At 39.8% G+C, this 25,475-nt stretch overlaps 1 protein-coding gene across 12 annotated transcripts in view; it reads left to right on the top strand.

Moving 5' to 3' along the window:
- The window catches only part of COLGALT2 (collagen beta(1-O)galactosyltransferase 2), a 123,938-nt gene that overhangs the window by 69,604 nt on the left and 28,859 nt on the right, over positions 1–25,475 (top strand). For all 12 annotated transcript variants that reach the window (XM_074389961.1, XM_074389962.1, XM_074389960.1 and 9 more), the window contains 5 exons: positions 188–322; positions 4,350–4,554; positions 9,716–9,835; positions 19,045–19,121; positions 22,774–22,880. In XM_074389961.1, the coding sequence (XP_074246062.1) occupies positions 188–322; positions 4,350–4,554; positions 9,716–9,835; positions 19,045–19,121; positions 22,774–22,880 (644 nt within the window). The remainder of the gene's footprint in view (positions 1–187; positions 323–4,349; positions 4,555–9,715; positions 9,836–19,044; positions 19,122–22,773; positions 22,881–25,475) is intronic.

Below are 25,475 nucleotides of genomic sequence, written 5' to 3' on the forward strand. Positions count from 1 at the left end.
AAAGTTAGACTCAATGTTTTTTGACTGAATAAGAACCACCTAGCTGCTGTGGGTTTCAATAAGGACATAGATAACTGGTTCCGTGTGTCATGAGCGCGCTTCTGGGATCCTTCAGAAGAGCTGGGTTGTTCTGAAACTCGTTACTGAACGTGCCTCTTCACCTGACATCATCTTTTTCTTTTCCTAGTTCATAGATGTCGACAATTTCCTGACTAATCCACAGACCCTCAATCTACTGATGGCGGAAAACAAAACTATTGTGGCCCCCATGCTGGAGTCTCGGGGCCTGTATTCTAATTTCTGGTGTGGAATCACCCCTAAGGCAAGTCTTTTGCTTGATGAATTCAGGCTTCTGGTTTTCACAAGGCAACACCCTGTCAACAGTTGCCCTGTTCACCTTTCTGTTTCTCACTCCCTTGAAACATGCATGCCATTGTGTTCCCAGAGCAACGATTTTAGGAAGGGCAGTAAATCTGGGTCCAATGCCACAACCCAATGGGTTTCTTCTGTATTAATTAATTATGAAGAAAATAGTCTGAAGAGCTTAGCCTTAGAAACTTAAAATTAGCCAATAAAGCATGCTAGAATTTGTACTTTCCCCCACCCAATTCAAGGATGACTATTTTTAATTAATTATTCTTGTCATTACAAAACTAACATAAGAACACTATAGAAAAACTTAGAAATTTAAAAAAGTTTAAAAGAAAACCAACAAAACAGATGTTAAATCCCTGTCACTGTGACAACACCATAGGTAAAGAAACTTGCATATTTTTATTTATTTATTTATTTATTTAATTGCATTTTAGGTTTTGGGGTACATGTGAAGAACATGCAGGATTGTTGCATAGGTACACACATGGCAGCGGAAACTTGCATATTTTTAATAACTGTATCATCAAGCGGCTATACTGCAGTTTACTTAATCTTTATCTTGGTTTGAAGAGCATTTAAAGTAGTCTCAGCTTTTAACTATTGTGACCATCATGATTAATATAATTTTTCAGTGTTTAAGATTATATCTGTAGGATAGCTTCTTAGAAGTGGAATTACTGAGTCAAAGAGTATAAATATTTTGATGACCTTCAATTTATGTTGCCGAATTTATTTTCAAAGAGTTCTAATAATGAAAACTTCCATGGTAGGTTGTTTTTATAAAATTCAAGTTTAAAAAAAGTTTGAATTTTTATCATTTCTTTTTTTCATAGTAAAATCTTCAGAGTCTAGAGGTCTGTTTTAGGGAATGCTTACGGCTGGTTATATTTTTTATTCTTTAATTAATGAATCAGAGAGATAAATTCAACTGATTAGTGTAATATGTATCAATGTAGGATAAAAACGTGCTAAACGAAAAAAGATATGTTGGCCAGGTGTGGTGGCTCATGCCTGTAATCCCAGCACTTTGGGAGGTTGAGGTGGGACAATTACTTGAGTCCAGGAGTTTGAGACCAACAAGGGCAACATGGCAAAACCTCATCTCTACAACAAATCAAAAAAATCAGCACACCTATAGTTGCAGCAATTTGGAGGCAGAGGTGGGAGGATTGCTTGAGCCCAGGACGTTGAGGCTGCAGTGAGCTGTGATCACACCACTGCACTCCAGCCTAAGGGACTAAGTGAGACGTTGGTCTCAAAAAACGGGGGAGTATGTTCAATGTATTCTCATGGCCAAAGGGCTAACGTTTGAGTCTCCCTTTTATATTTGGTTTTGTTTTGGATGAGAAATAAGGCCAGTAGTGTGCTGATAAATGTCTAATAACTGGCTCTCTGTGGGAAAAACCCTGGTTGGTAGCACTTGTCAATTTTTGTGGTTTAAATACTCCCACCATGCAAACAACTTAAATGTTGTGAAGCTAAGGGAAAAGGCTAAGTAAACTGCAATATAGCCACTTGATGATATAGCTATAAAAAATATACAAAACTGCTACCTAAGGTGTTATTAGAATGGTGGGGATTAACATGATTTTTGTTTTTATGGATTCTAAGCTACCAACATGTCAACTGGTTTGCGGAATTTCTGAAAATTTAACAATGTGTGGTCCAGTACACCACTGGATGAAGCATTCCTCTTTTGTTGTAATTATTTCTTCCAGTTGTAAGAGATTTTGGATGTGTGCTATTTTCTATGTCTCTTTTGAAGGCAATAGGTTCATATTTCTAAAGGCCATTCAGTCCCTTGAGATAAAACATTATATTGGTTCAAATTCATACATTTTCAGTTAATAATCCAAAATGCATCATATTAGTTTAAATTCATACATTTTCAGTGTTTCATATGGCAGAATCACTTGAGGGTTGCTTTTGACATCAGCAAAAAGGATGGGTTATCCTAGTAGTCACAGCCTACAAATTTATATTATCTTTTTATTTGCTTTCATGCTTAAAAGCAAACAGGAGAAATGTACTCACTCATTTTGTACATAAAACTGAATTCTGAGCGACTTAGGGACAATTCTTATTTTCCTGCATTTATTTTTGGCCTTCTACCATCCCAGTTAGTCTCCCCTAAGGCAGGAATAGAAAGGACCAATGACTTCATAAGTTCAAGGCAGGCCCTGGTTTCCAGAGCCTTTAAACACATTCAAAACAAAATGACCTTGATGTTGTCTGGCCAATGAACGGGAATTATTACCAACAAGATTCAATTTCTGTGGAAAAAGAAACACATTCATTGCCTCTGCCTCTTTGCAGAAGGCACATTTATTCTCTCTCACTTTCACTGCTTCCTTCCTTCTCACCCCCACCTCAAGGATATTCAGTGATTCATCATCATCATGGATTTTCCAAGCTTCTCACTCTGGGAATATTGTTCCTAAGCAGTTTAGAACTTTATATTTGACACGAGTCCTTAGGCATCCCCTTTAAAAAACCCGAGTTCCTTTTATCCCTTGGAAGACTGCTCATAAGCTGAAGTGTTAGGAGAAACCATAGAAAATGTTAAACGATGCTTAAGTTAAAGGCTAATTTAAAAATTATGGTAATAATAATACTTCATATAATGAATTGCAGTTCCCAAAATAGGTTCATTGACCTTATCACATGTGATTCATTCTGCTGCCCTGTGAGATTGACAGAGCAGCTGTTATCCCATTTTTTAGGAGAAAACAACTCAGGCTCAAAGAGGGTCGGCATGGGCTAAGGTGAAATGGCTAGAAGGTGGTTCAGATGACTCTGAGACCCATGTCTTCTAAGTCCTCATTTGTGATCCTCCTCCCTGATCATGGGGTCAACACTGGGGTTAGCTCAGCTAGGGACACTCTTCTAGAATCTGAAGGGAATATCAGAGAAGTAGATGAAGCCATAGTGCCTTATGTGTGGCTGCTGAATTACAACAGGAAATATGACCATAAAGTGATGTGACTGATTAATGAACACATAAGAACTTCTGCATCTAGATATCTAGAGTATCGTGCCCTTCAGAGGGCTGGCCTTGCAAAACTTCACGCTTATCCCAGTGAGCCTGCCATCACCTAGAACATTTTCCAAAATACCTTGCAAAGCTTCTACAAATATGTTTTGTAAGCATGTTTTGTTGAGATATATCTTCATCTTTTTGGAAATGATTCAAGCTTTGGAATAAGGAAATTGGTTGTCCCGTGTGCTTGTGCAGAAGGAAGTTTCAGAAGCTGAATCCCCAAAAACTGTGGAGCAGCTGCAGATTCACCAGAATATTGACTAAGTAACCGCATTGAAAGAAGACCCTCACTTGTATATCTAAGTAATGCATGCTTAATTACAAATATTAGCCATAGTGTAATGTCATTTTAATAGGTGCCAATATTTGTTGACACGTTTTTGGTGCTGGGCAGTATTCTCAACAATATTCAGGTTTTATCTTACTTAAATTTTATAGCTAACTTTATGGAGAAGATAGTGCCATCATCCCTGTCTTAGAGATGAGAAATAAGCACAGCAAGGTTGAGTCACTTGACCCTTATCTGCAGACAATACGTAGCTGGGCTTTGAAGAGGTGGGATTTGAATTCTGGGAGTCTAATGCCGGAACCTGTGCTCTTAACTGCTCCGCTCTTCCCCTTCTCAATACTCATGCTTCGTGTTTAATCATGAGCCAACATAAAATACACTTCTATGAAATTATTAAATCAAGAGATATGCTGAAATCAAAGTTATTTCTTATATCAAGACCCTTTTAGTATTATTTTACATGTAGATAGTATTTCTTGTGCTCTCTTGGAAATTCATAGGCCATGACAAGAGAAGTGAAGGTGGCTTTGTTTGGAAGCTTCTATTTAGCTGGTGATAACTTGAAAGGAATCAGTCCAGCAAATGACTGAAAAAGATGAAGACTTCAGATCAGAAAACACAACTCACCTATTTGCTGTTTTACAGGGCTTCTATAAGAGGACCCCAGACTACGTTCAGATTCGAGAATGGAAGAGGACAGGCTGCTTCCCCGTCCCCATGGTCCACTCCACCTTCCTAATTGACCTCAGGAAGGAGGCCTCAAACAAGCTGACTTTCTACCCCCCACACCAGGACTACACTTGGACGTTTGATGACATCATCGTCTTTGCCTTCTCCAGCAGGCAAGCAGGTACTGGTTGTCTTTGGTTGTACTGCCCCCATGGAGACACAGCAAAATGACCAGCTCCTTCGTTTCGTGCATCTTATTTTAAAAAATTACACACACACACACACACACACACACACACACCCTCACATTTCAGGTAGTGAGAGGCAATAACTTATCTGCAATAACCATACCAGCACCCCTCTATATTTCTGTCCCTGGGAGCACCATTGACCAAGAGCCAGGACTGGCTTCTACCTGGGAACTTACTCTATGTTGGTGGGTAACGTTGATGGGGGAACTGTGATGTTGGGAGTCATGAGAAGGTGACTGGTTCTCTGTGTTGCTACTGCATTGCAATTGTTTATTATAGAAGTCTGTTTATTTATTAGGAAACTGTCACAGAGGCCTAACATTGGCAAAGACCACAGACTTTAAAAATAGGAGTTCATTTCTTCCTAACAAAATCTGAGCTACTGCAGTGGCCTTGTTCCACAAAGTGTTCAGAGTCCCAGGCTTCTTGTGTATTGCTTCTCACTCTCCACGAGGAGCTGCCCTTAATTGTGCAGTCCCAAGTGTCTCACCAACTCAGATGCATTTCCGCCAGCAAGGCAGAAACAGCAGGGAGAGCTCTCCCTGTCCCTTGAATGGTGTAATCCAGAAGTTGAATACAGTGCTTCCATGCAAATCCCGTTAGCCAGAACTTAGTCACTGTAAGGGAGGCTCAGAATGTCATCTTTATGCTCTGTGGGCATGCACTCTAATTTTCACCCTCTAGAAGAAGGAAAAAACAGATAGGCCCTGAACAGCCTCAGCCTCAGTCTCTGTGAAAGGAGAGGCAAAGCCAGACTGAAGTCTTTTGTGAACCACTGGGAAAGCATTTCTGGCAGGGCCTGTGGATTTTTGAGAAAGACAAGTCAATAGGAAGGAAAGTTATTTCTCTCATTTCACCCTACACTTGCCTCAGGAGGACACAGTTCACAAGAGCAGTTCGACAGAAAGATACATGGCTTCTGACAGAGCAAAGCTTTGTAAGGATAATTCAGACTTTCCTGACAGAATTCGGGTCCCATTATCAATGTGCCAGAAATGTGTCACTTAACCACTAGCAAAAATAGGTTCACAAACCAAGAAGATGATGAATAAGTTCACTGTGGCAATATAACTGAGGGAGGAAAAGTTGATGCAAAGATCCCAGGCAGCTGAGGAAGTGGCTAGCAGATGAGAATGTTAATACAAATTCAGGCTACAATTCACACATCAGACTGTCCCCTCTCTGGCTGCTAGAGCAATTTAGACCCTTTGGCCTGGCCTAGGCATTTTATAGACCTTGTGTCCAGGCAAAAGCAATCCTCATAAGGATTAGAAGTTTTTTTGCAAAGGTTCCTGTGTCAGTGTTAATGGAAACTGCTTCTTTCAATTGGTCGGTGATTTGCTCTGACATCTCCAGGATGGGAAGCAGGGTCAGGGCCTTCTGAGTGCTTCGAGTGCCAGTCCCTTTCCTTCAGAGATTGAAAGTGAGATATTAACAGTTACACAAATGGCACTGCCTAACGAAGTCCACCTTTATAGTCACTGCACAAAGCGTTATTATGAGCCCATGTTTGAAATTATTATGCCACATGGTGTGAAACTAATACCTGGATATTTGGGTGGGAAGAGTGATTCAGGCTAGGCAGGAATTTTTCAGCTCTACCCTGTGCTTGGCCTGTTCACCAGGTCTTTGTGTGTTACTGGTCGGACTTTGCAAAGGCTTTTTTAGAACACCGAAAGCAGGTACATACACCCAAGTTGTTCGGTGACTCATTTGGGAAGAGGAGAAATACAAAAGGAAAGAGAAAGGATCAACCTTCAAGTGTTTCCTTCTGTGCCAGGCACTGTGTTAGTTGGCAGTTAAGAGTTTTATGTGTGAAAACACAACTAATAGTCATGAAGCAGTGAAAGCTAAGGGCCAGACTGGCAGTGCAGACCATGAACAGCAGGGGTCAGGGCAGGAAAGGTGCACTGTCATTTTGGGAAGATGAAAGATATTTCTTGCCAACTATGAATTTTAAGGTAATATTGTACTTATCTCTAAATATCTTTGAGAGAAACATGAATGAGCCTGGGAGTCAAGGGCAGCCCGAGGGGTGTCTCGAGGCTCTTCCTTCCTTAGCTCCAAAGGAAAGCATTTTCCCTCTTTTTTCATGAAAGATGATTGGTATTTTTTAGTTCTTACTCTCTGAGCTCCCTAGCTGTGTATCATCGATGTTCTAGGCAGGATCATATAACTGCAAACCTTGGTCCTAAATCTTTCACCCCAGACTCTAGCCATTGCCCTGTGTGGGTGATGAGGGGCAATCCAAGTGTTCTGGTGAGCAGGGCCTAGCCACCCTTCTAGCCTAAAAAGAGAGTGCATGGTCACAGGTGAGTCTCTGTGGCTGGAATGAGGCCAGGGTCAAGAGTTCACCTCCCATTGTGGCCAGGGATCTGGGTTCTGTATTATGGCCACAGGAACCATCCCGGCGCCAGCCAGTCATCTTCCAAATGTCTGATGTGAGTCAAAAGAGGCAACTGATATGGGCAATGGGCAGACAGATCTTCCTCCTAGACACCACTGGTAGTGATCAAAATTGTCTCCATGTGGAGGGATGGCAACCTCCTAGTGACTAATGATCTTGGAACTGAGCTTCCAAATCCTGGGTGGGTAGAAAGCACTTGGCATTGGCTCTTTAGGGACAAAGATTTGGCACTAATGACTTACTGGGTGACCTTGGGCAAGTGACAGGCTGAGTCTGGTTTTTCGTCACCAAGGATAGGGATAATTATATCAATCTACAAGATTAAGGTACTATGTGAGTTCAAGAACATGTTTTATATGTTTATAAGAAAAACAAAGTCCTTCAAAATGTAGCATAATTCACTTTTATTTTTCAAAAGAAAAATTGTTTTCCCAAGAAGCAGCTTTCACTGAGAGTTCAGACTCTTTCATAGACTTTATCTAATTATTAGCATATTTTCTTTTAAATTTTATCAAACTGCCCATGCACATAGATGAAAGTGTTCACATAGTTACCCATGGTTTATTAAGAAATGAATAGTCTCCTGCACACCTTGCACCATTTCTGTCTTCCAGAGGTAACCACTTTTACCTCTTTTAAATGATCATATGATATAATATTTACATCCATGTTAAATAATATGCATGTATTGCTACTTCTTGATTTTCTGGCTTTAGCTTAGGCATTATTTATTGACTCCACTATAGACACTGAGGAGTCAGCTCTCTTTCTGCCTTTTGCCCTCTGCATGCAAACACATTCTTCTCATCACTGTTCTCCCAATGTAATTTCAAACCAATCGATGGCCAGTGTTCTTGTTGTAATCGTGGAAGCCTAACTCCAAGCTCAATCATTTATACACTATGACTACTTCTCCTTTGCCTTAGATTTCCTTTAGAGGCTATTCCTTTAATAATTGCCTTTTATTTTTTATTTATTTATTTTTTTGCTTAGCTTTATTATTACTAGTAAGATCTAAAACTAATCACTAATTACCTCAAACTCCTCTCAGAGTGTTCAGATTTGTCAGATGTCCTTTTTTGCATATCTGTGAGGATGTCTGTCCTGAAGCCTTCTAAATATATTCTAATCTGAGTGGTGCTGCAGCTATCAGTCTAAGGCTTATATTTCTTCTCTTACACACTGACTCTCCTGTTCATGTTGTTTGTAATCTTTCTTACTAGTTATAATTGTCCTCCTCTTCTTCCTCCTCCTCCTCTTCCTTCCTTTCCTCCTCATCCTTCTCCCACATCATCCAGTAACTTTCCAAGAAAACATGATGGCAAGTAAATATATTACTGTCTTGCATGCCTAAAAATGCCTTCTTTGTACCCTCACACTTGATGGATAGTTTGGATAGGTATCACACAATTTTTTTATGGAAGCCTCAAAGTTAAATTGTAAAATGGTTTGACTAATTAGGAGAGCTGCAACTTTAATATCTTTTTCCTTCCACTTCCTGAATTCATCATGACTTTGAAGCTTCCCAGAAGCATTCATGTGGGCAAACAGCAGAGCTGATGAGTTTGCTTGGTGAAGGCAAGAGAAGGAACAGTGCTTGGTAGACCAGCCTTGATTCAAGCCAGATTCAGTAAAAGCAGAGAATAAAGGTTCTTTTCTTTTTTTGTCCCTCTCTGTTAATGCCATGAGACAGCTTCACCTGATTTGGCAGATGATGTAGCTGACTGGAGGAAATTTCATCTGCATAAAGCAGATAATTCCCTCTCAGGAAATCACTGACGATTATAACAATTAACAAATCAGAGGCTTGGATACATGGACCAGAGCTTGGCAGACTCATCTTTTTCACTAAGCAATTTTTTCATTGGTCAGGAGTGTCAATTGTTGATGAGTGATCTATATGAGACCATCCTGATGCCTATATTTCTAGGTTTCTGGTTGAACCCAGATGCCTTACAACCGCAAGATATCAGATGGGGCTATGAAGACCAATTTGAATATGAGAAGAGTATTGTGTACGTATTTCTGGTATTGTCACACTATAGGTTCTTAACAGGACATTCTGAAATGCTAACTCTTTTGTCTCTATATGAACCGATTTTGGAAGTTTCATGTCTGTTGGTTGGCTCCAAATCCGTGCTTGCTAAGGGAAGAAATAAAACCAAGGAGAATCATGGAGAATTTTAGATTTCCTTTGTTTTTTCATTTTTTGTTTTATGTATGCCTAGATTTAGCTTTAATAATCTGTCAGCATGACAGAATTTTCCTGTTTGCTTTCATATCAAATGTGGATTTCATTCCGCATTTTCTCGTTATTTCCTGTAGGTGGATTACAGTGTTCCATTCTGCTCTCTGGAATGGGAATTCCTTGACTTTCTTTTGATCCTTCATGCCTTTTGTGTTCATTCCAGGCCACAGGTTTGCTTTTTCTTCAGAAAGAAAAAGTCAATTTCCTCTGGGCTAAAGAATGGCCTAGTGTTTTTATTAGTCCCTAATGCTCTGTTTTTCTTTTTTATAAAGTAGCGTTTTCGAGGTCTATAGACATCCCTGAAACACTTATTTAATTGCACTTATTTAATTGCAGTGTCAAACTCAGCATCAGACACGGTTCAGGTTCCTTCTCCTCACTTGTCACTCAGCAGTGTTTTCTGATTGATGGCTTTGCCCCTCTCTTGGATCCTCAGGCATCCAGATGTACCTCTGCAACAGAGAGCACTATGGCTACCTGCCCATCCCCCTGAAGCCCCATCAGACGCTGCAGGAGGACATCGAGAACCTCATCCACGTGCAGATTGAAGCAATGAGTGAGTGACCCAGGAGTGGGGGGGATGGCTCTCATTTCATTGCCACAGTGACCACACCAGCCACTTCCCTCCTCTTTCAGGATTAGAATCTCACAGCCGTCAGTCTCTCCTGGCTGAATACATAGCCATTTATTTGTTCATTCTGTCCTAAACTTTTCCTATGGGAAATAAGAATATGACAAAGTCTTTGCCCTCTGGGAGCTTCCCATCCTAGAGGAGAGCTGGGTACAAAGTAAATACTTTCCAAAGGATCTGATAACTGCTATCATAGTGTTTTGTGGTGTGGACTTAAACTCTAACTTGGCTGCTTTCTAATTATATGACTTTGAGCAAGTAGTAGCCTTACTTGTAAAATGGAAATAACAAAAACTTCCAGGGTTTGGGGGCACATTCTTCATGGTATATGTAAAAAGTCTAATACAGACACAGTAATGATGACTTCGACTTAATAGTAGCTCATGATGTAACGGATACCACTGTTACATCATAAAATGCTAAGCACTTTTTGTATATTGTCTCATTAATCCTTGCAACAACTCAATGAAGGGGTTTTATTATGCCCATATTAAAGATGAAAAAAAAAAAATGAAGTGTTGTTTTAAGTAACTTGCCCTAGATCATTCTGCTAAACAAATGACAGATTGGGATCTGAACATATCTTGCTATCTCCAAAGCTCGTGTCCTTCAACACTATTGTTATTGCCTCTGGGTCTGGCATGATATATGAATTGCTGTGCTCTCTTTTCAGTAGCTATGCTTTTTATTATGTGTGATGTAAAATGGTGGCTAAAAGAGAAAGCAACCAGTCCACCTAGCCGAGAGAAGGATGTTGGAAATGTCTTTCCAAAGCGGGGACCATTTTCTGTCATTCGTCAGTAAAGCATAGGAGGTGTGTATGTGAGCAGTGGAGGTGGGAAGGGAGGAACAGCAGGAACCGAAGCTAGAGGGTGGACAGGAGCCCCATCAGGAGACTCTAATGTATAAGAAGCTGTTTGTGCTTTAGCTGAAAGGATAGGAGCTCTCAAAAAGATTTTAGCACAGAAATGTCGGGTTGAATTTGGAGCCCCATCAGGAGACTCTAATGTATAAGAAGCTGTTTGTGCTTTAGCTGAAAGGATAGGAGCTCTCAAAAAGATTTTAGCACAGAAATGTCGGGTTGAATTTGGATCACTCTAGTGGCAAGAGAATGTAGGTAGAGCATGCACGGGCAGTGGCTACTGGTCTCAGGCCAGAGGTGAAGAGACCACTGGACGTGTCATGGCTACTGGGCAAAAGGTGGTAAGGACCTGAGCTAGAGCAGTAGCAGTGAAAATGGAGAGGAAGGAAGAGAAGCTCAGGACATACGCTTGAAAGGACCTCGCCAAAGGTTGGTTGTAGGTGGATAAGCGAAAGGGAGGCATAGAGAAAACTCCCAAGATCTGTCTTGAGTGTCTGAGGGTGATTTTAGGAACTTTAAATGGAATAGGACATGTAAAATAAAGGAGAGTTTTGAAAAGAGAGACTGTGGCTGGGCACTGTGGCTCATGCCTGTAATCCCAGCACTTTGGGAGGCCAAGGCGGGTGGATCACCTGAGGTCAGGAGTTCGAGATCAGCCTGGCCAACATGGTGAAACCCTTTCTCTACTAAAAATACAAAAAGAAGCCAGGTGTGGTGGTGCACATCTGTATTCCCAGCTATGCAGAAGGCGGAGGTTGGAGTAGGCCGAGATCACGCCATTGCACTCCAGCCTGAATGGCAAAGCGAGATTCCATCTCAAAAAAAAAAAATAGGAAAAGAAAAGAGAGATCATGAGTTTACTTTTAGATCCATTGAGTTGTCTATGAGTATCTGTTTCCCATTCCCTTGCTCCTACGCTATAAATTCCTTTTTTATCATGTTAGTCTCAGGATCTAGCACTTTGTCTGTCACCTGGTAGATACCCAGTAAATATTTGTTGAATGACTGAATGACTGATGATGAAATTACTGAATAAGGAGCTAGTTCACTGTGACAGTATTTCTTGAACCAGTCCTCAGGAATCTCCTTTGTGGATTTCTTTAACACATACTTTTTCTGTTGCTTTCCCTATGTTCTAGGCCCTATAGGATATGGGTAGCATCTTACTGCTTTGTATTCCAAGCACCTAGCACAGTGCCTGGAATGTAGTTGTTACCAAAAAAATATCTGCTGAACGCATGAACAGATGAGCAAATGAATGGTTGAAAACTGTATTGACAAGAGCACTGACCCCAAAGCCAGAACAATGGGCTTGAACTTAGGTGCTGTCACTTATGAAGAGAGAATCTTCAGTTTCTTTCAGGACTTTAGTTTCTTCATCTATAGAGTGGTTTTGTAGGCTTGAGAGGAGAAAATAAAATAATGTATCAACTCCGTAAAATAATGAGGTGTTGCCATTATTATGACTGCCTTTAGCTCTCGATAAAGTGCTGTCCCGTATCATCCCTGTTTCATGGCTATCGGTCTTGACTCCCAAGTAGGGAGAGAGTCTCTCTGGCCTCAGAGAGAGACCAGCCAGAGCCTTATGTTCTCTGATTTTCTCCCACAGGGCTGAGAGTACAAGTTCTCAGTACACAGAAATGCACACGTGGTCAATAAAGATTTTAATGATTGCAAATTACAAATATACACAACACCATGCTAGCCAGGTAGAGTTCATTTGAGAAGAACCTGTAAATTATGGCTTTCATCATTGATCTCCCAACACATGCCACCTCTAGTGCTAAGCACTTTACATATTGCATTTATTTTTATACTTACCTCCTTCTCTGAATTTTAAAAATATAGAACATAATCAAATAAGAAAATGTTGAAAAATAAAATTTTGAGGGGTATAATGCAGAAATATGGTTTGGAGGTCCATGTAAGATTAATAAAATGTTGGTAATGGCAAAATCCTATCAGTCAAGTATCCTTCTCAAATAAAAAAATTAACTAAATGTTAGAAACACTTTGCATAGTGCCTGGAACCCAATAAGCAGTAAATAAATGGCTAATTGTGTTATTAGACTATATCGATTGAAGAATAGGAATGGGGTGTCTAATATTTTGGCTTCCCTGGGCCATACTAGAAGAAGAAGAATTAATTGCCTTGGGCCACACATAAAATATACTAACACTAACAATAGACGATGAGCTAAAAAAAAATCACAAAGAAAATCTCATAATATTTTAAGAAAGTTCACAAATTTGTATTGGGTCACATTCAGAGCCCTCCTGGGCCACATATGGCCTGCGGGCCACAGGTTGGACAAGCTTGCGTTAGAAAATGCATTTTATTCATGAGCAAACATAGAATGCCTATGATGTATGAGTCGTCTGTGAAGATACTGGGAATTCAAAACATTTTATGATCAATTTTCTGTCTTCAGGTACTTAGGATTTAATAGGAGAAACAAGATAGATGCATTTTGAGAAAGGAGAAAATATCAAAGCAATCAAAATTTGGGATAGATAGAGATTGCTGTAGCCTGTGTGATCTAAGAGAGCCTCAAGTCCTAATGATTCTTAAGCTAAGCTTGGGTAAAAGTGTAGAATTTAAACAAGAGGAGTGGTATGGTGAGGACACTACAGTCAGAGGAAAAAGACTGAGAAAAGACAAAGTATTCTCACTCTGAAGGAAAGCTGACTTAAAACAGTAGGCAGAAATAAAGTTAGGTACGGTGGGGTGGCTTCATTGCTGTGGTCCTTGAATGCTCAACTAAAGAAGAAGGCCTATCCTAAGGAGCCAACGAAGATGTTAGAAGAGAGAATCAGGGGCCGGGTGCGGTGGCTCATGCCTGTAATCCCGGCACTTTGAGAGGCCGAGGCAGGTGGATCATGAGGTCAAGAGATAGAGACCATCCTGGTCAAGATGGTGAAACCCCATCTCTGCTAAAAATACAAAATCAGCTGGGCATGGTGGCGTGTGCCTGTAATCTCAGCTACTCAGGAGGCTGAGGCAGGAGAATTGCCTGAACCCAGGAGGCGGAGGTTGCGGTGAGCTGAGATCGCGCCATTGCACTCCAGCCTGGGTAACGAGCGAAACTCCATCTAAAAAAAAAAAAAAAGAAGAAGAAGAAGAGAGAATCAAGCTGTAAGCATTTATTCAAACCACATTGTACCTTGTACAAATTGTTCAATATACACAGCAGTGAACAAAATAGGCAGACACCCTGCCATTAGGGAACTTATATTCTAACACAGAGAGTTAGACAACAGACAATATATCTAAGAAGCAGACACATGAATATTTGGGAGAAGAATGTCCGAAGTGGAGTGAACAGGACATGTAAAGGCTGTTAGGAAAAGCTTGGGGTGTTCCAGGGACAAAAAGCCAGCGTGGTTGGGGTATAGAGAATGAGTTGGGTCAAGGGAGATGAGATCATGGAAGAAGAAATTTCCAGATCATGCAGAACATTCTGGCCATGGTAAGGAATTTAGATTTTACTTGAAGAGTAATGGGAATCCATAGAAGGGTGGTGTGTGACGGGTGGGGGTGGCCTGATATGACTTGTGCATCTGGAAGTATCATTTGGACTGTGGTGTGGATACCAGAGTGTAGGGGACCAGTATCTCTCTCCTGGTGAGACATGATGGTAATTGGAATGTGAGCTATAGCAGGGAGGTAATGAGAAACAGACAGATTGAGGATATATTTTGGTGGTGGAGCCAATAGGACTTACAGAGACCTGGATGCAGTCCATGAAGGGAAGAAAGGAATCAAGAATGAGTCCAGGATTTTAGCCTAATACACCATTTACTGAGATGGGAAAGGCTTTATGGAAAAAGACTGGAAAGTGGGGAGGTAGTTTTGGCCATGTAAGCTTAAGATATTTATTAGACATTTAAATAGAAAAGTCAGAAGATAATTGGATATGTGAGTCTGGAGTTCATGGAAGAGACTCCAGCTAGAGACAGACATTTGAGAATCATCAGCATCAAAAGGATATCTGAAACCATGGAACAGTGTGGACTCATGTAGTAGAAGAACATGGAACGAGAAGAGGACAGATCCCTGGGGAAGACAAACAGCCAGAGAGCTGAGAGGAAAAATTGAGAAGTGTTTCAAGAAAGAGCCAAGATGCTGCTAAGAAGCCAAGGAAAATGAGGATAAAGAATTATTCACTGGTTCTGTCGAGAGAGGTCTCTGTGATGTCCTTGACAAGGACCACTTCAGTGCAGTGGTGAGGACACAAATCCATTCAAGTGGACTGAAGAGACGCCAATGGGGAGATAAGAAAGCTGAATCTTGATGGGACGGGGAATGGAGAAATCACATGGAGGCTGTTGGGGGTGAAAAGTCAAGGGAAAGGTTTTCCTGGTTGGGTTTGGTTTGTCTGCTTGCACCGTTTTTTGTTTTGTTTTGTTTTGTTTTTAATGGAAATGTAATGTATGCTTGTATGCTAATCACAGGTATCCAATACATAAGGAGATCTTGATGATGTAGAAGAGACGGTAATTGTAAGACAAAAACAAGATGGTTGTTATCCTAGCTTGTAGGACCATATTGGAGAGGCTGTACTAGATAGAAACTTCATCTGCTGTGGCAGACTGGATGGCAGAATGTATCCGTACACATGCGGTTTGGTTGGTGGACTTCAGGTAGATTGAAAAGGTAGATATAATTTGATTTTGAATGTTTTCTTTCTGGAGTATATAGTCCAGTCATGAGCTAGACAGAGATTTTGCAGATTTCAGGAGAGACGGCATAAGATACAATCTCTCAAAGAGTAGGAAAATAAGTTTACTATGGGAGGACAGTTACATAACTTGGTGTCAAGTGCCAACTTGACATCTTTGGTTGTAGCTTTGAAGTGACTGTGTCAACACAATTGTGTATGTTTCTCACAGTAGTCCTCTTGATGCTGAGTAAGTGGGCAACCGGGTTTAACCAGGATTAGGGTTTTATCAGGCATCAGTGGATGAGAATTGAAAATGTTGTGAAAAGCGTGATCAGGGAGTTTTGGAATTGTAGACTGGAGATTTAGAAATCAGAGTGGAAGGGTTTGAGTTAGGTGAGAGGAGGGTTATGACAGCAACAACTAACACTTATTCAAAGCGCTGTGCCCATCTCTTTTCATGTGGTAACTCATTTAGTACATTAGAAGCTGTACAGAGAATTTGGGGATGTGCTTCCTTTGGGAGATGAGTGACAGGAGACCAGATCTTGTAAAGATGCTAGATTTAAATGGTTTATAAACATGAGGAGATTGTTCTTGCAAATTATAGTGTAAGGTGATAGGAAGTCTCAGGTACCTGTTCTTAATATTGACATTTTGAGGTAACAGCACATCATCTGAAAATTAGTAAGATATTTGGATTTGAAGTCAAATCTAAAACTGAGTTCCAGCTCTGCCAATCACTCAGTATTTGAACTTGGACAAGTCTACATCTGGCTTGGTCTCAGTTTCTTTATTTGTAAAAACAATCACCACAGAAAGTGAAGGTAAAATTACATGGCAACTATGAAAACACCCAACAAGCTGTTAAGCCCTTAACTGTAGTGTTGAGTGTGCCAGTTATGGTTGAGAACAGAGCTGCGTGGTGGAAGAGTATTTTGACAACAGTGTGAATGATTGATTAGAACAGAAAAGACTGAGAGCATGTGAGTGTTTGAAAAATATAAAACACAGCCCAGGCACAGTGAGTAAGGACCTGAGCTAGGCTGCAGCAATGGAAGAAGTTCAAGAGAGATTACAGAGAAGCAGCATTAGGATTTGATCCAAGTACAATCTATCAAGTACTTTTCCAGACACAACTGGGCTTAAATAACTTAAATGAGCTCCTCTGGACCCAGCCCAGTTGCCTGGTTGACTAGTATCAGTGGCCAGCAAGGCCTAGCTCTGGGGGTGATGTGGAGTGTGAATTAAGAGCTCCTGTGCAGGAGCTCAGACCTGTGTTCAAATACCAGCTCTGTTAGCTCTGTGATCTTGGGCAAGTTATTTAAGATTTGTTTCCTTGTCTGTAAAATAGAGACACTCATACATATCGCATGGTACATGTGAATATTAAATATATGTCAAGATCTCTACAACAATGGCTATAATTATTCACATTAGATCCTGAAACTATCCAGAAAGCAGTGACGCTCATTGTCCCAAGTGGTAGTACAAGGGAAGGATTATTTACAGGAAGAGATTTAATGACAGACCAGATCAATTATGAATGGTGGAGTCAGAAATGACCACAAACAGAAGCCAGGATAGATTAGAACCTAATCTTCAAGTCTGTTGTCAGCAAAGACACATCCTTCTCCCCCAAGACTAAGTTTCTTAGGTCCAATTCACTGTATCACTTTTGTTTTCCTCTGTGGCTTACTGCTGCCTTCAGTGGCAAAACCCAAGCACACTTCTCTGATATTTTTGCTCAATGATGACTTTCAGGAGCCAACCACTTGTGGCTTTTGTGCAACACTTGTCCTGTGAATGCAGTTGACTGCCTAAGTTTGATGGAAACAAAGTGGCTAAAAGCAGCCTCTTTGGCTGAAACGTTAAAGCCACATAGGCCATGTGAGTCCAAAGAAGACCAGCAGCCTAGAACAGGTAACTCAAAATACAACATCCTCCCCAAGTCTCAGGCCCCAGGAGGGAAAGCTAGACAGCTTCTCAGACAATATCATGAACAAGAGGAAGCTGGTACATTAAATTTCTTTCTCTTAAAAACCTAACCCTGTACGTGGTGGACCCTCCCTGCTGATTTTAAAAGAAACTAATAAGGAGTGGAGTGGAGCAGAAAGGACCAGACTATTCTGGGCTGCTCTTAAGAGAAACACATGCCCTGCATGTTCACAGAAATGTGACTGTGTCAAGTTTGAAGTAATGAGACCAACTCTTGTGTTTGGCCTAAGAACTCTGTCTCACTGTGTTCTAGAATTTCACATCATCTGCCAATAAATAAAATTGGATGTCATGGTTTCTGTGTGATATCTCAGTGAAGTTAAACAGATCATACCCTCTGGACAGTATCTCAGATGGGCAAAGTTATGGTAGGATATAAAAATCTGATGGGCTTCATACAACAATGGCTTATTCCTTGCCATCCACGTCTGCAGAGCTGGTGCCTTTCCTGGGAGCTGCCCTCCATGTGTTGATGCAGCATTCCAGGCTGTTGCCAATTTACAGCTGCTCAGGGACAGGGTGCGGGGAGCTCTGGAGACTGGAGCAGCAGCACTGCACTGTAAACTTTCCTCAGAAAGTCACATAGCCCTGAATAACTTCAAGGGCAAGAGAATGTATTCCTCTCCTGTGCCTGGAATAGAGGTTACAGTAGTAATGGCCATCACCCACAGTTCTTTCAACAACCCAGTTACCAGCTCTCATTTTAAATTTTCTTTGTATTATCCCTTTAAGGAAAATCAAATGAGGACTTTGAATTTGTATGATACTAAAAATTCTTCGAGGCCTTTTCAGATTTCTTAACCAATATTACTTCCAATCTTTAAAATACATAGTTTGCAAAGGAAGCTTTTTTAGAGTATCAAATAAATAAAACTTTCATTGCTTAAGAAGCAATGTCACTCCTAGCTGGAATCTTCCCATTATCCCTGTCCCAAGTTCTGGGATGTGGGCCAGCCCTCCATGGTAAGATCCTGTTAAAGCAAGGGACCTTTTGTGCACCCGCAGCTAAACCTGCCCGGGTAGGATAAAAATAGTCCCACACTTGGACAATTTTAAATGTAGAGAAAAAAGTGTTTTTCAGTAAAATTTCTAGCCTATTTCTGAGCTCTTTCATCATGGGCCATAGTAGTTAACTATGAATTGTTGAGCATTTATTATGCTAAAATTGTGAGTGCTTTGCATGCAGGTCTCATTTAAATTTTATAACACAGATACACTTTTATTATCCCAATTTTACACCAAAGAAATGAACTTAACAAGGTCCCCTAACTCTCCTACTCGCTTCACAAACCAAGATTTGGACCCAGATGATCTGACTCTGGAGCCCTTCCTCCTAACCATTATCCTAAACTGCCTCTTAAATATTCTTGAAATAAGTCTTAAGGGAAGTGGAGGAAATGTTGCAATCTCCATATAAACAAATGTTCTTGAAACCAGTGCCCTGACTGGCAGGGTTCCTATGTGGCTACCCAGTCCTGGAGAACTGCTGCCATCATCCCTTGCTCTGTATTTCCACGTTGTATTCCAGCCCTAGAGGTCAGGCATGCGGATGGAATTCTGATTTCTGACCCTTTCATTAACAAAGCACTCTGCGTGTTTCTTGTGTCTTCCAGTTGATCGTCCTCCAATGGAACCCTCCCAGTATGTCTCAGTTGTCCCTAAATATCCAGACAAGATGGGATTTGATGAGGTAGGAAAGGTGTCTATATGTGTGTGTGCATGTGCATGTATGTGCGGGCTTCTGTGTCCGTTTTGGAACACAAGTCTGAGCTTGCATCTGAGACCCAGCAAGATGTGGCTTCGTTGCTGAAATGGCTCTGAGGTCTTGGAAAAACTACTTGGTTTTTGTTGTTCCTTAGTTACTTTATCTTAAAAATAGGAGGATCGTGATAAAAGGTAATTAATCATTTACTCAGAAATCAATTACCATTTAGTAATGAAAGTAAATTTCATATTTTCTAGGAGCAGACATTGCCGTATTTTTAATCAACCTTTTAATCAAAGTTCAAGTGTAAGGTAGAGAGGATACATGTTTTAGATATGGAGGACTTTAACTTCATTCTGCCACATGGAGCAAGTGGAAACTGTTCTGGAACATTCTGTGCTTTATTTTCTCTCTGCTATTCTTCCCTGGGTAAAGGATGGAGAGCAGGGTTGAGAGGGCAAAGAAAGAAAAAAAATTGTTCTAAAATTCTGCCTTTCAGCAGGCAAGAACGTCCCAGTAATATTCTAAGGGTGGTATTTATTATTAGGTTTTAGTTGTATAAGGAATGAAGCAAACATATTAAGAGGTTTCTTTCCTGACAATGTGCGTAACAGATACTTGGCAGGAATTGTGACTCCATGTCACCGACTCTCTCATGGGTCCCTCTTATAGTTGCCAAACAGTATTCGGAAGGAGCTTGGGGGTCTAGACGCTAGGGCGGTGCCTCAGGAATCCACAAACTGAGAATTCTTCCATGGACTCTGGATATGTTGCAGATCAGGCTTTGAGCTTGGTGCTCATCGCCACTGCTCAATCGAAGGAAGATGCCTTGTTTGTCACATGGTAACATATACATATATGTCCCCAAAGTACAGTCTTCTCAAAGGGATTTGACACTGGAACTGGGAATCAAGATTTCTCCCATAAAACTGATTTAGAACTAGACCTAAGGAATGGGGAAAGAGTATTTCATGAATATTAAGTGGAGAAGAGTTAACAGCTACTATGCTGTTTCCACAGAGGGCGGAATGAGAAGAGATGAACTACATGTAGTGAGGAATCAGACTCATTTGCAAATAGTTTTCAAAAATGATCAGGGTTACAGAGAAGGTTGTCCCACACCCAGAGTAGACCAGCTTCCACATGTAACTGTAGCTTTCCTTCCCTGCAGCCCTCTCTTGGTTCCCTAGGAGAAAGGACCCAAGTGTCCTTACATAGATTTATTTTTCCTCCTAAAAACATTCCTATGAGGACCAAACCAAAGCAAACAAAATAAGACAAAACGAAGATCTTCCAGTTCTGGTCTTCCCTGGGCAGGACACGGTGTAAGGAACGGGTCACTCCTAGGGCCCTTCAGGAAAAAGCCAACTCCGTGAAGTGGCACGGGCTCAGAGACTCTACCTTCCTGCGTCTGCGGTAGTCACCTTTCTGTGTGGAACAGATAGCATGGTAGAAAAAGGGCTTTTCAGGGGCCTTTCAATCCTCCTAGGACTCTGTGACCTCACTGGTGGTGTCTGGGCTGCATTTGGCTGTGAGGCTCTTTTTTCTGTTTACTGTTCACTAAGTATGAGCGAACTGTCTGTGTTTTTCCTTCGTGGCTACAGTTTTATTGCACTTGTCCTGGCAGGGACTGCAACTGGATTGTTATTTACTAAAAGTCTCCCCAGACTGGAGATCTATGATTTGGGGGGCCTTTTTGGATGCATTTTTGTTTTTTTGTTCTGTTTCTTCTGTTCTCCTACAGTGACCCCAGGTGGCTCCATGTTTATTCATGAGAAAATACCTGTTCCTTTCCATATCTGGAAAATTAGGGGATGAGACATGATCCATCACAGTATGATTCTGACTAAAAGAACACAATCCATTAAGTTATAAAGTCCAAAGTAATGAGGCAAATAGAGTAACCACAGAATATTATGTTTTTTACAGAATAATTACCCAGTTAGGTAAACAAGCAAGGTAGTAAAATTAGGATGCACTTAATCTACTTGGCCCTAAATCAGGTGGACAGTTTCTTCAGAGAGAACATCTTGCTCCTCTATCAGTTTCTATGCCCAGGGATTTAGAAATGGATATGAATGACATGACAATATTTTGCAAGGAAGGGCTGAAATTTTAGTTAGTGTAGCTTTTAATTCCCGTGAAACATACACATATGACTGCATTCAGAATGACATGTGAACCAAACCTTAACACGGTACAATCTGAACTCAAGACTGGTTCTAAGACAACGTTTCTCTTTTATTCTGGCCATAGCAGAAAGCCTACTTTATTATAAAACACCATCTTAGATGTTTTAATCTGTCCTGAATTTGAAAGATGAGTTTGTTCACTTTCCTGTTTTTACGGAACTGGACCCAGAAACATTAATGTCTTCCTCAAAGTCATCCAGATGGTTAGTCAGGATGAAGTCATCACCACCTGACTTATTTCTATAGTTTCTGCTTTACTGTGCTATGTGTCATCACTTCTCATTGGCAGTTAAAGTCACTAGTTTAACATTTAAAGTGAGTTTCTTACTGTTTGTAGCAAAAGGACCTGATTAAAACATTGATTTACCTGTAATGGCATTCACAAAGCTTTAGGTATTTTTGTGGTTCATTAAATCTGGGAATAGTGAGGACATCTTCAATATCTGTAACTCTTGTTGTCCTTATAAAAAAATGAGTTGGCTGTAAATGTGTACACTTATTTCTGGTTCTCTATTCTGTTCCACTGGTATGTGTTTTGTCTGTTCTTATGTCAGTACCATGCTGTTTTGGTTACTATAGTTTTGTAGCATATTTTGAAGGCAGGTAGTTTGTTGCCTCAAACTTTGTTCTTTTTGCTCAGAATAGCTTTGGCTATTCGGGATCTTTTGTGGTTCCATGAAAATTTTAGGATTTTTTTTTCTTTTTCTAAGAGAAATATCATTTGTATTTTGGTAGGGATTACATTGAATCTGTTTATCACTTTTGATAGTATGGACATTTTAGCAATATTAATTCTTTCAATCTTGGACATTTTAGCAATATTAATTCTTTCAATCAATGAACATAGGATATCTTTCTATTTTTAATGTCCTTCCATTTCTTTTATGGTGTTTTATAGTTTTCATTATAAAGATCTTTAACTTTGGTTAAATTTATTTCTAAGTATTAATTTTTTGTAGCTATCATAAATGGGATTGTTTTTTCTATTTCTTTTTCAGATTGTTGTTAGCATATATAAATACTAATAATTTTTGTTTGTTGATTTTGTATCATGTAACTTCACTGAAGCTGTTTATCAATTCTAATGGTTTTTTGGTGGAATCTTTAGGTTTTTCTAAACATGGGATCTTGTTGTTCTTTGACCTCTTAAAGAGCAGCCTTTTTAAACTTCCCTATTTCAAGAGAAGGGAGAACATATTTATCAATGAACATCAGAGAAACAAAGAAAGTTAAGTCACTAGGAAGAGTTGAGCTTTGCAAATAATCAATTTGAATTAATATCATTTACCCTAAATAAACACTGGTCTGAGATAAAAACAAGTTTTCACCACAGTTCTTCCTATCCTTTCCACTTCTTCTATCTAAAACATTTACTAAACTTTCAAACAGCCTAAAAGAAGACTTGAATAATTTATGTGTCTTTTCCCTTTTTCTTCTTGCGTTAGATTTTCATGATAAACCTCAAACGCAGAAAGGACAGGCGGGACCGGATGTTGCGCACACTGTATGAGCAGGAGATTGAGGTCAAGATCGTCGAGGCTGTGGATGGAAAGTGAGTTGGGTTTCTTCTCCTCTTGCAGATGTGATTGGAGTGGGGATATGTCTTCTCTGACAGACAGTCCCGGGTGGGGCTCTAAGACTCTTTGGTCATTAAAGGATAGTCCTGTTTTTAAAACAGCCATGTGCCACCTATAGTAGCATTTAAGTTAATTTAATCCTGTAGAGCAGGCATGAAATCCACTCACTAGCCAGTGGTCTTTGGTCTTCATTATACTGAAGACTCACATTGGATGTGATTGTCCCATCTCTGGGGGTTCTTGGAACAGTTGTGGTGTTCAGCTTTCTGTAGTGTAACAGAAGGAATGTGTTCAGAATTGTGTTCAGAGCTGAATTAGAGCATAAAGTGCTGAAACTTGGGCAACCTGAAGAAAATGGATGGAAAAATGCATAAAGGTCTACATGTCCTGTTGCATGAAATGCCTGCCACAATCTACCTGGATTGATCATAGTGGCCACTTTTCCTGGAAATATGGCAGGAAAGTAACACAGAGAACCTAGTTAGATCCCTTCTTTTTGTTGTATCTTGTTTGGCTTTGCCCTTTTATTTCACATCCTAAACTATTTCAAGGCATAGATTTTTACAAAATGTGCCTTTCCATGTTATATGTTGGTTTTGAATATCAGTTCCTTTGTTTTCTATTTGCATACCCCTAACTAAGGAGTATGGCTAGCAGCTGTTGACGTTCTTATGACTCCCTTAGAGAATCTCTTCAGGGTTTCTCAAAGTGTGACCCGGACACTCACATCAGAGTCCCCAGGGGTGGTTAAGGGGGCAGCTGCCTCAGTCCCATCTCAGACCTACTGAATTATGCTCTGTGAGGCTGGACCTAGGAACTGCATTTAAGAAGCCTCAAGGTGATCCTTGGATAGGATTGCCACATAAAATACTGGATAGCCAGTTAAATTTGTCCGAAACATCATGTAGGGGTTGGTTATACTAAAAAATTATTCATTATTTATCTGGAACTTAAATTTGACTGGGTGTTTTGTGTTTTTAACTTCCTAAATCTGTCATCCCTATTCTTGGGTGCAGTAGAGTTTAGGAACCACTGCTTCAAATGCCTCCAAGAGCCTCAATCCCATTCATAGGCCACATGGACCAGGGAAACTAGTTGAGTAGCAAGAATTCTTTATATACTCTGGATGCAAGTCCTTTATCAGATATGTAATTGTCAAATATTTTCTTCAAGTTTATGGATTATGGATTGTCACACTTTCATGATGGTGTACGTTGAAGCAAAAGAGTTTTTCATTTTGATGAAGTCCAATTTATTTTTTGTTCTTGTTGCTAGTAATTTAGGTGTCATACCTAAGAATCCATTGTCAAGTTCAAAGCCATGAAGATTTAATTAATGAAGTTTTCTTCTGAGAGTTCTATAGTTTTATCTATTATATTTAGGTCTCTGATCCACGTGGAGCTAATTTTTGTATATGGTATGAGGCAGGGATCCATATTCATTCTTTTGCACATAGTTATCCATTTGTCCCTTCACCATTTGTTAAAAAGACTCCTTTCCCTTGTCGAATTGTATTAGCACCACTGTAAAAAATCAGTTGCCCATAAATGTAAGGGTTTATTTCTGAACTCTCAATTTTATTTAATCCATATGTCTGTCCTTATGCCAGCATTATACTGTCTTGATGACGGTAGCTTTTTATTTAAGAAATCCTTCAATTTTGTTATTCTTTTCAAGCTTGTCTTAGCTATTCTGGGTCCCTTGCATTTCCATATGAATTTTAGAATTAGCTTGTCAAGTTCCACAAAAAAAGAAAACAGCAGCTGGGATTTTGATAGGAATTGCATTGAGTCTATAAATCAACTGGGGGAATATTTCCATGTTAACAATATGAAGTCTTTTGATTCATAATCATGTGATGTCTTTTTATTATTTAGATCTTTAGTTCTTTGAATGATATTTTGTTATTTTGCATTTATTTTATTAAATATATTCCTAAGTATTTTGCTCTTTTGCTGCTATGGTAAATGGAACTGTTTCCTTAAGCTTTATTTTCAGGTTGTTCATTGCTAAATGAATAGGAATACAATTGATTTTTGTATATTGATCCTGTATCCTGCAACTTTGCTGAACTCTTTTATCAGTTCTAATAGTAATTTTTCCTTTGTGTGTGTATATTCCTTAGGATCTTCTACATACATGACCATGTCATATGCAAGTTGAGATAGTGTTATATGTTCCTTTCAAACTGGGATTACATTATTTTTTCTTCATATCTAACTATCCTTGCTAGATCATCAAGTACAACGTTGAATAGAACTGGTGAGAGGAGAGTTTCTTGATTTGTTCCTGATCTTAGAGGGAAAGCATTCAGTCTGTCACTGCTAAGTATGATATTAAATGTGGGTTTTTCACAGATGGACTTTATTGGGTTGAGGAATTTCCCTTTTAGTCCTATTTTGTTGAGTATTTTTATCATGAAAGGGCGTTGGATTTTATTAAATGGTTTGTCTGTGTCTATTAAGATGAACATGTGATTTTTGTCTATTAATATGGCACATTAATCAGTTTTTACATGTTAAAACAAACTTGCAACCCTGGTATAATCCTGGGATTATTAATATAGATAA

Source organism: Saimiri boliviensis, chromosome 19, assembly GCF_048565385.1.
Source record: "Saimiri boliviensis isolate mSaiBol1 chromosome 19, mSaiBol1.pri, whole genome shotgun sequence".
In the NCBI taxonomy this organism is placed as follows: domain Eukaryota; kingdom Metazoa; phylum Chordata; class Mammalia; order Primates; family Cebidae; genus Saimiri; species Saimiri boliviensis.